Raw genomic sequence first — 12,036 nt, 5'->3', positions numbered from 1 at the left:
AGATGGTTATGAGAAGTTGTTCTCTCTAACTTAAGATGATTGCAAGTGATTGTAGGATCTAACCTCAAGGCCAATGTTAGAAATTTTCCAAGAAACCATGGAGAAGGAACTAGTATGATACATGAATCGTCTGAATTGCATGGCGAGACTAACAGTTACGTAATTGCATTAATTTTTAGAGTCAATTCAAATAATGTTTCACCATTAAATGTAAAAGGCATTTCAAAAGTGGCATAGAATGATACTTTTTCTATTATTGTATTTTCTTATAATAAAGAAGATAAGGAGTAATCAATAGGAGTAAGTATTTATGCCAGAATTAAATGTCAATCATATTGGCATTGAAAACATGGAAATTGATATAATCATTCCTCATAGCATGGAGTTAAAAAGCTCAGGGTATGTGACTTAATCCTTTCTTAGATTTGTGATCTACACATTAGGCAAGTACGTTGTTGATTATCTAGCAAGAACTACTTGCAATTTCTCGAAATGTAGTTTCGTTATTAAAATTAGTGGCTCGACATACTTAATGTCTTTATCACTATTGATTACCACAACTTTTACAATATTCAACAATTATTTATAATTATTGATAATTAATATAAAGCGTCATTATTTTGACTCTTTATATTAAAAAAAAATAGAATATATTCTTCATGTAATAATAAAAATAAAAAAGGAAAAATAAATATTTACACTAAAGTCTGCTATCAATTTTATCTATTATTATAGATTTCTCATCTTTTAAACATCTCAATGCATTTTATGAGGTGACAAACCAATAAACTTACTCATTTCCTTAGTAAAGTAGTAATATATATTTTTGTTAGTAACCTAATTTTTTAATTTGTTCCTAGTTGTATTCAAAGTCTTATTATGAATTAAATGACATAACTCTTTTTTTCTTCAAAATAAAAAAAAATAAATTCTTAAAATATAAATTGTAATTTTAATTTTTAAAATTATTAAATTAATGTCATTTTAATTTTTAACATTAACAAATGGTATACATTTTATTTTTAAATTATAATAATGAAAATTAAATATACTATGCAGTTTTGATATTTATATAATAATATTAAAATGTTAAACTCGTTTAAAATTATATAAATATTTGTATCGTGCAAAATTAATATGATTTCATGTGTATAATAATTTTCACTATATAATAATAAATAAATAACATTAGTGTTTGACATGTGATATTCACAAAATATACATTTGTAATATATGTTTAAAATATTTATAAAAATGTATGAAAATTTATGATTATATTAAACTTAAATATTTTTATAATTTTGAAGTGTGAAATGGTAAAATAGTTCATTTATTACATTTATATTGTAAATAAGAATGAATTTAAATTTTACTATTTTTATATAAACAATACATTTTTAAACACAAATTTGTCATACAATTTAAGTATTTTAAATAAGAAATATATGTGGGTCTATAGCCAAATGTACGTCCCCTGCATAACACAGATTAAAGCTAGTTGAAAAAAGAAAACCTAAAACAATTTAGGGATATTATGATTTTTATTTTAAAACCTATAAAAGATATATTATTTCTAAAAGCAGTTTTCAAAAACTATTCTTATCAAACAAGTTTTTACTTTTAAAAACAGAAAATAGTTTTTAAAAACAGGATACAAATAAATCTTTTAAGTTAATACATCAAAAGCTTGTAATTAAATATAATGATCATCTGCGTGCAAAGACGACCATATCACTATTTACTTATGAAATGCAGACTTACAAAAATAAGATGTTTAAATTTAAATTGAAGGAGCCTTGATTTTAGAGTAACAACAACAAATGAATTGCTACAAGATGTTTAATAAAACCATTCAGCATAATTTACACAAGAATTGTCACAACAAAACAAGGCTACTCTTACAAGTTTCTGTGTAGAATGATAAAATTTACTACAACAAAGACATTCAATGAACAAGAGTCTAAAGAAGAAGCATATGAAATGGCAGTCTAAGGATTGCATACAACAGCCTATTGAGCATTTGGAGTTGAATTGGTGGCTTTGTAATCCATCAGCTCAGTCCTGTATCTTTCCTTATCTCTCATTGCTTTCTCTTCATAAACCTGCATCAAATCCACAACAACGAAAAAATGCATGAGAAAATATGTAGGAGATAAATAACCCCACAATATAATTTCAAACAAATCATGGAGCTCCACATCATTGTTCTTTTTAAGGCAAGAAAATGTATTTCTTTTGTGCACCTAAGGAGCTTTGCTTCTACTAACAAATTATTTTCCATACATACAACAAAGAATTGAACTTTGGTCAGCATGAAAATGTATTTTTATTCTATGGTTTCTCTGACAAGATAAATTTTATAAAAAGCAAAAAACCATTATTACTGCAACAAATATGGCCCATCCTAATATTTTCACAGAATTATAATTTGTTATCCCCGATAGCTTCCATAAGCAAATAGAAAAACAGTTAACTATATAATATAAAACATGTGGGGGAACATTTTCTCAGAAATGTCAAATTTAGCTTAGTGTAGGTTGAAATAAAATATAGCTAAGCATTTAGCAAGCGTACAAAGAAGAGAAGAGAATCTGTTTTGAACTCTAACACATCTATATGAGCAACCACATCAATAGTAGCTACATTAAATACACATATAACAAGCAACGAAGTATGTAGCATCAAGGTAAACTGTCATAGATATTCTAAAAGTAGAATAATATCGGACATGTCATTGATTTTCTGAATCTTAAAACAAACAGATATAGATGCAACATTTGCTTGATTAGTGTTCCAGTCATCAGAGATCAGTTCTATCCTCCTAGAACATTTAATGAGTGAAACTTAACCTAACCTCGCTGAAACCTCCCCTTATATCTAAAAAACTGCTTCTCTTCTCTGGGGTAAGGTTTCTAACCACTATCTTAATAGAAAACCACCATCCCTTGATCCATGATGACCATAATCAACCTTATCCCTAATAACTGAAAGACAGGAAAACTGTTCGATCAATGTTTACTAAGCAATCAACGGTGACTTAAGTGACACAGCCCCTCCAGCCTCAAGCCTTGTAAAGGTGAAGAGGCTTGGGAAAAACCATTTTTACTCAACTAGGTTGGTCAAGGACCTAGAAAGGTACAATTAGTAAGAGATAAATGATGGGAGAAATATGATCCATGTGCCAGGAAAACTAGTCCATACACATTTAATTTCCATTTCTCTCCCTTAATCTTCATTGCATAAAGAAAAAGGAATCAGCAGCAAAACAGAACCAAAGCACAAAACTGTCATCATTGGTAAAAGAAGTGCATTTATACCTGTCTTTCTGCTTCTGACAGATTGTTCCACAGAAACCCAATCCTCTGAGTAATTGCTTTCTCTTGCCCATGATAAGCTGGCTTCAGCCTAGCATAATTCTCAGCAAAGAAAAAGTTGTAGCCACTCCTGTTTGACTTTGGCATAGATGGATCACGCTGTGCATGTTTTGCTCTCTTTCGACTCTGCAAACTAGACGCACCTTCACCGTGATTCTGTGGACTTGATGTGCCCTCAGTATGAGAACTCTGGGACATGTTGTCAGGAACATGAAACAAGACACCTTGGAGCTTCTCAGAACCCACGCTCATTGTAACAACATATCCACCATCAAATTTGACATCAATTGTTCCAGGAAGCAGAGCATCAAATGTCTGTGCTGGACTACCTGCATATAAGAAAGCAAATCCTTATCAGTTATACATGAAAAGTATATCCACTTATCATATAGATTAGATGAACACAAAGATTAAAACCAATGTCTACTTCCAATTTTGAAAGAACGGGAGCAACATTTACTAATATTAATTGCAGGACAACAAAAAAAAACGGAAGTTAATTTTGTGTGATCGAAATACTAAATTATCATTATTTTTATAAACTTGGATATTTATGTTATTTTATATGCATACTTTTTCTTTCCTTTTACTTTCTACACAACCAAACAAAAGAAGAAAAAAAAAATCACCTTTGTTTCTTTTCATTTTCTCTCCTATCAGACAACCTAAAAATCATCTGGCTTTCTACTCATTTTCCATCAATTCCTTTTTTGTTTTTTAAACTAATCACACCATAAATGTTGACTTACCCTGAAAAGATGAATTATTGACAGCAGCAACATATGGAATGCTTGCAGAGCTATAGGGATGGCCAGATTGGCCTCTAATCACAAGATCTGGATATATTAAATTAAAGTATTAATTGGTCGAAGATGAATTAAAAAAACACAAAATATATAATTAAAGAGGGGAAAACGAACATCATTTTTTCTTACCAGGTGTTGGGGGAGGAATGCCTTGCCTCCCAAAATAATACACTTGCTCAAAGTGATAAAGTGTCGATAGATATGATTTGCGCACAATAAATGATGCACTTGTTATGGTATCTCTGAAATTGAAGGCCTTAATCACTTCCTTCCAGTTACGATCATAAATCACCTATATTAATTTAAGAAAACACTCAGGAGGATCATTTTTAAACGGTTGTATCAAAGAGACAAATGAATCTAACAAACTTTTAAGATCACAGATAAAATTGCAAACTTAAAATCTCTACAATCAGCACCAAATCTATTGAAATAAAATCAAACTCAAATCATAAAAGAAAGGGAAAAATAAAAACACATATTTCATGACACAAAGGGACAGATTTTTTTCCTATTAGTAGAGATTTATGGAATGCAAACCTTTTCAATTCCACCACGAGTGGTTACTTCCACGAAAAGGCTATGCAGATCAAGTGACTTTCCTCCTATAGTAGCAACCCTACACAAACAAAAAGGAAAAAAGAACACCAATTTTAGTTCTATTATTTTTCTGCATCATCCACACTTCATTCAACATTCCATCTGCACCTAAGAGCAAATAAATAGACAAAAGAAAATAACAGGTGTACTATAAAACGAAAATCAATAAGAATGAAGTATCAAACCCATTAATGCCAACCAATCCTGAAAACCAAAACTTCAAGAAAATAACTCCCCAATTTTCCCAATAGTCCTAATTTAAAATCAACCAATAGAGGGCCCAGGCAAGCTTTAAAAACATAATCAAAAAGCTAACTAACATGCTAATATGCATGATCACCAACCATACAAGATTTGAAACTCTAAACTCAACATAAATAAAACAAGCAAATTTCACTTGCTTGGAATGTGGGAAAACAAAGCACGAAAAGAACAAAATTTTACAACCCCATAAACTAATTAACCAACCCCAGAAAGGCAAAAAGAAGAATCAGCAACAAAAACAAACGAACAGAGGGTAATTGAAAAAGGGTATTTTTTTTTTTTTTTACTTGAATTTGGAGCCAAGTGATCCGTGAAAAGCATGAAGCTTTTCCCAGAAGATGCTTGCATCACGAACAATGTCCTGGTAGCGAGCCGTTGGTGCAGGGTAAGGTGGTGTGGGTCTGGGGCCAGATGATCCCTCACACCCATTTGGCCTTTCACTATGTTGTTGCAGTTGAGACTGAAACACATTAGTGGAACCACAAGAGTTTGGCTTATTTGTCATATTCATGTCTCCCTCTCTCCTTTGTCCTAAATTCTAATTTATGCACTCACGCCTTACCACAAAGTTAATTGCTTTGTATTATTATAAAGTCATAGGTTATAAAACCACCATTATATATCACAACTCCTATGTACTTTTGCTATGTTTGGTTTCATATAATACATTATAAACTAGACACAAACAATTATTATAATATTAATATTAATATTTTTTTACTAAAATATTAATTTTTTTTATAATATTAATATATAGAGAGATTAAATGATATTAATATAATTTTTATTAATTATTACATTTCTCAAATAAATAAATAAAAATTTCCAAAATTTATTGTTGGATTGAAAATTTCGTATTCCTATATCATAATTGACCAATTTAATTTTTATTTATCATAATTATTTATGACTTAAATTTTAATATTTTTAAATAAATTATCAATAAATAAAATAATATTGTACTAATATATGAATTATTTATTATAAATCTAAAATATAATTTATATATTTAAAAGTATTTATTTTTACAAATTTTAAACATGATTTATATATTCAAACATAATATTTATTTATATATATTATTTATTATAAATTGTAATTACATGTTTTAAATATTTAATTTGTATATTGCATGGAATAAAACACTAGCAATTAATAAAGGTAAAAAAAAATTAATATATAAATTTTTTATTTGAATATCTTGATAATTGTTCACTACTTCCAATAATGTGTATGTATTTAAAAAAAATTATGAAGTCTCTTTTACTCACCATTATATATTAAAAATGAACTCACTCTACTAGAGACTTGTAGGGTGCACTTCAAGCCTCTATAATCGCTAAATACCACTACTTCTATAACTTTTAATTATCTATAATGTTGACACTTGATATAGAATGTGATTTTTTTGACTTTTGGTATTAAGAAAAACCTATTATTTATATAATAATAAAAGATAAAAAGAAAAAAAAATAAAATATGTATACTAATCACTTTATCTATTATTATAGATATACAAAAGATTAAATATCATAATAATCCTAGCTTTAAACAATAGATACTATTCATAAGGGCAATTTATTTTTAAAATTTTTTAAATGAATAGGTTTTAAGAAACATCTCAAAATGAAATAAGTTGAATTTGTAAAACATAACTTCTAAACCGAAAGCTATGTTTCACAAATACGACTCCCATTTTAGGATACACGACTTTCATTTGAAAATATCAAAATGAAAAAAAAAAAAAAAAAAAACTCTGCATAAATAAGTATTTAAGAATATAACTTTCTATATTTATTTCCTTGATGAATAACATAGTATATATTTATTTCTTTATTTGAGATTGTAGAATATTAAATATGACACAAGTAAAATACACGGAATGTACAGAGATCTCAAGGAGAAATCAAAATTTAAAATTATCATTCTAGACTATTTTATTTTATTAATTATTATTTCACTTAGAAGAAAAGAAATCCAAAATGAATAAAAAATGAGAAATTTTATTTTATCCGATATTAAATTTTAAACATTAATCCATTTATTACAAATAGAATTTAGTAAATATTTCTTTCCAAGAGCAACGATTTATTTATTTTCATTGAATTTATATTGTCGAGATCATAATTTAAATCTAAAATCGTATAAATATTATTTTTAACTTTTCATTAGTAAGTCAAATCTAATAATTTATAAATACATTAATATATATAGAGAGAGGAGGGTTATAATAATATCGGTATAACTTTTACTAAGTATTATATCGCTTAATAAATTTATATTAAATGTGAATTTTGTAAATATAACTGTTAGATTAAAAATTCTTATCATTTTATATGTTCATATCAAATTTTGTTAAAATTGAACAATAACTTGAAGTTAATCAAAATATTCATAATTTAGTATATTTTGAATGTATATATTACGTAAATTTTGTTTTATAAGAATCAAGTATCAAATCATCTTGGATTAATATAAAATTTTGTATATATGATCTAAAATTAAGTAACTTTCAATCTAATAGTTGGATTTACAAAATTCACATTTAATATAAAGTTATTTAACAGTGTAATACTTAGTAAAGTTATACTGGTATTATTATAACCCTCCTCATATATATATATTGGTATTTTTTTATAATGTGTAACAGTTTATAAAATATTTAATTTAAGCTAATCACACTTTGGTACTTTAAAGATGTTTTACGTTTGAAGTTTTTAATAAGAGTTAATCATCTATACATTACCAGTGTAAAGTTTTTTTACACTAGCAACTAATCATATCTTTTAATAGTATCATGTCATTTTCTTATTTAATCAAATAAAAATAAAATAAAATAATTTAAAAAATATGATTGGTTACCAGTGTAAAAAACTTTACACTAACAGTGTATGGATAATTAACTCTTTTAATAATATGTATAGGCATAACATTTGAGTTTAAGTAAAAAACAACATATATAGGTTTTAATAAAATAAAATATAACAAAAATTATAAATGATATAATATTTTAATGTCCTTAAGTTTTTAATAATAGGGAAAAGAGTAATCAATTATCTAAACTTTACTGTTTTTTTATGAATAGGTATCATAAATTTTTATTTTATTCTAATTAATTCTTAAATTTTATCTTATTTGTAAATAAATATTATGAATTTTAATTTTGTTTCAATAAATCTTTAAATTTTACTTTTTTTACAAATAAACACTTTCAAGTTTCAACTTTAATTTCATTCTAATTGATTTTGACATTTAATAATTTATTATTTTTACAAAGTTTTTATATTATCAATTTTAGAATTAAATTATTTATCTTAAATATCAATCATTCATTAATTTTTTTCTTTTTATGTTACAATTATTTTTTTTTCAAAACATAATAGAAATATGAGTTTTGAAACAAAATGATAAAAAAAAAAAAAGAAGTCTTTAATTGATTTTTTATTCTAAAGTATATGGTATTTTAATATATATGAAAATAAAACTAATATATATGTACCCAAAAAATAATAAATAAGTGTGATTTAAAATAAATAAATAAATAAATAAATGATTGATATTTTTTTATCTTAGTAATTTAATCTCCATGTAATATAAAAGACTTACAAAAAAAATAATTAAGGTAAAATTGTAATCAAAGTTTTTATTTGTAAAAATGGTAAAGTTTAAGAATAAATTATAATAAAATTAAAATTTATAGTGTCTATTTGTTAACAAGACAAAGTTTAAGAATCAATCGAAATAAACTTAAAGTCTATATTTTTTTATATACAAAAGGGATAAAATTTAAGGGAGTTAAGTACTTTTTTCCCTTAATATATATATGCATAATGTAACACCCTTACTACTCCAACACATATATTGTATAAATAAACTAAGGAAATAAATTTTTCAACGTCGGTAAAAGGGTTCACATAAAAACCTTTAGAAACATTCTTTGATATCCAAAATATTTTGAAAAAGAAACTTGGAAAATAAAATATAAGAGGTTACAAAATGTTTTCAAAATAATTAAGTACAGCTCCATTTACAAATAAAGTTCATGTCCTAGAAGTCCTCTGCCCCGATGTCACAATATCAGAGCATGCCCACAACTCAACTGTTGGCATTCTAGATGTCACTCATAGCTGGATCTTCCTCACCTAAAACATTCACAAATTATACGGTGAGAAAAGAAAACATCTATATGTAAAGCACACAAGGAAAAATGCAACATATCATCTCATTATAAAATATTCATAAACATTTCAATATATCATAACTCTATCAGTCATGTATCATCATCACGTCACAATTCGCAATCACACCAATCTTCACAAATCTTGCAATCACAATCATCACAAATCTTACTATGTCAAGGTCACGCTACCCTTCAGCCTAGGGTCGTGCTCACCCCTAACATCACATTGTGTCAAGGTCACGCTACCTTTTTAGTAGCCTAGGGTCGTGCTCACCCCTGACATAATATTGTGCCAAGGTCACGCTACCCTTTTAACAGTCTAGGACCGTACTCACCCCTGGTCATCAGTATGAGGAACCACAATCACATCACAATCACAATCACACCAATCTATCACAAATCTTACAATTAACCATATGCCAAGGTCACGCCTGTAGCATCTCTTGTTTGAGGTCGTGCCACCCCCGACATAAGCATTAATTGCCTCACCCTATGCCAAGGTCACGCCTGTAGCATCTCTTGCCCAAGGTCGTGCCACCCCCGACATAAGCATGAGAAATCACACATCCTACACTGTGTCAAGGTCACGCCTGCAACATCTCTTGCTCGAGGTCGTGCCACCCCCGACATAAGCATGAGGAATTACCCATCTCATACGATGCCAAGGTCACGCCTGTAGCATTTCTTGCCTAAGGTCATGTCACCCCTGGTCACAAGTGTGAGGAACCACAATCACATTCTCATTCACATCCACATCCACATCCATATCCACATATCAATTCCACAATACATACACAATCCACACAAAATGGTGGTTCACATACCCCTCAAATAATTCACCATGAATCATTATCTAGATCATCAATTTTATCAAATAATATAACAATAACATTCATAAGTTAATATAATAATCAATAGAATTAGCAATTTAATACAATCTTAACATAAATAGTAAAACCCCCAATTGTTCCAAAACCTAGCTCACAGGCACTTTTCTACAATTTCGTTCTCTCTCCTAGATCATCATTCTTACAAATTAAATATATATTTATAATCCTCAATACATACAGAATCTAATGGTATCATTAATTCCTCAAATAGAAATAATCCAATTTTTCCAAAACCTAACTTACAGGCACTTTTCTATAATTTCGTTCTCTCTCCCAGAGCATCATTTTTACAAATAAATCATATATTCATAGTCCTAAATACATTCAGAATCACATAAGATCAATAATTCTCCAAAAAAAAATAATTATAAAATTACTCATAATCCTAATGACTCTTCCTCTACCCAATTCCCTCATGTAACTCTACATATAAATAATCTCATTTTCCCCCGTACCTTGATAAGTAGTAGTTGAACCTACGCAAGATCTGGTTGGTCTCCCTCGTTGGGTTCCCCTCGGTCATGAAGCATAAAGTAGAGGGAAAGAAGAGAGAGCAGAAGAAAAGAAATCAGAAAATGAGAGGTGTGCTTTTTGGGAGTGGCAGAGTGCTCTATTTATAGGCATTAGACTTCGCCGAAACGGCCCGCTCCAAATCCGGAACGGCCCGTTCTAGACCTTTAACTCACAACTAAAAATCACATCTAGAACGGCTCGTTCTCAAACTAGAACGGCCCGTTCTGGAGTGCATATAATACTCACAACGGTCATATTTTGGAACGGCCCGTTCTCAACTCTGGAACGGTCCGTTCTCAACTCTAGAACGGCCCGTTCTCAATTTGGAAACGCCCGTTCCAATTTGGGAACTCCCCGTTCTCATCTAAAATTTGTAGACAATTTTTGTATTTTGGAACGGTCCGTTCTGATTTGGGAACGGCCCGTTCTGGGCTACTAAATGAACCTTATTGGACCTTTGGGCCCTCAAACAATCTGTGAAAATCGGGCTGTTACACATAACATTTGACTTTAAGTAAAAAAGACATATAAGTTATAATAAAATAAAAGTTAAAAAAATTATAAATGATATAAAAAAATTTAATGTCAATTAATGAATATTAAATAAAATTAATAAAAATTTGAATATCATATATGGTTCAACTAGTCAACGACTCTGGACATTTGAATTTAAAAGAAGTGAAATTTGATCTCAAATTTTAGCAATAAGAGTAAAGGAATTTAATAAGTTGAAATGATATTCTATTTAGTATACATAATAGGATAAATATTTATTTATTTTTATTAAAATTTATAATAAATAAATATTTTTAATATATAAATTATATCATAATTAAAAATGATAATAAAAATACTAATATATTTTTATATATAAATAATATTTTAGATTTGTAATAAAAATTAGTATTTTAACATGTGCAACGTATAAACTAAATGTTTATTATATATAATAAAAAAATTTAAAAAATTATTTATAAAAATTATTATTATATTTAAATATATATAAATTATGTGAAGGTACATTATTTGAAAAATAAATTTTTTAAATAAAAATTGAAACAGATAAAAAAAGTTAAAATAATTACTAAAAACACTATTTTGAAAACAAAGCCTAAAAATAATTTCGCAAGTAGGATAGTTATTTGTATTTGATGTATATGGTTTGAATTATAATTAAATAAAATATATAAAAATTGAAATAGATAAAAAAAATTCTAAAAATTCTAAAAATCTTCTCGTGGAAAAAAAAAACCTAATAACACTTTCTTGCAGTAGAATAAACGTTTGTATTTAATGTATAAAAATTAATTTTAAATTATGATGTAAGATCATTTTATTATATTTTATGTTTTATAAAATTATTAAAATTCAGTATAATAAAGTATATATATATATATATATATATATAT

General features: G+C 27.5%; 1 protein-coding gene across 1 annotated transcript; it reads right to left on the bottom strand.

The window, feature by feature from the left end:
* Positions 1-1,838: 1,838 nt before the first annotated feature.
* LOC109793594 (high mobility group B protein 10) lies at positions 1,839-5,603 on the bottom strand. Its single transcript, XM_020353067.3, has 6 exons — positions 5,332-5,603; positions 4,721-4,799; positions 4,310-4,472; positions 4,124-4,210; positions 3,318-3,703; positions 1,839-2,102 (listed from the first exon to the last, which is right to left on the bottom strand). The coding sequence occupies exons 1-6, from the start codon at positions 5,553-5,555 to the stop codon at positions 2,010-2,012; spliced, it is 1,032 nt and encodes a 343-aa protein (XP_020208656.2). The 5' UTR covers positions 5,556-5,603; the 3' UTR covers positions 1,839-2,009.
* Between the last annotated feature and the right edge of the window lie 6,433 nt (positions 5,604-12,036).

This window comes from Cajanus cajan, chromosome 10, assembly GCF_000230855.2.
Source record: "Cajanus cajan strain Asha chromosome 10, NIPB_CcT2T_4, whole genome shotgun sequence".
NCBI classification, from domain to species: Eukaryota; Viridiplantae; Streptophyta; class Magnoliopsida; order Fabales; family Fabaceae; genus Cajanus; species Cajanus cajan.
The sequence above is the reverse complement of the archived record's forward strand: the minus strand, read 5'-3'. Positions and strand labels throughout refer to the sequence as shown.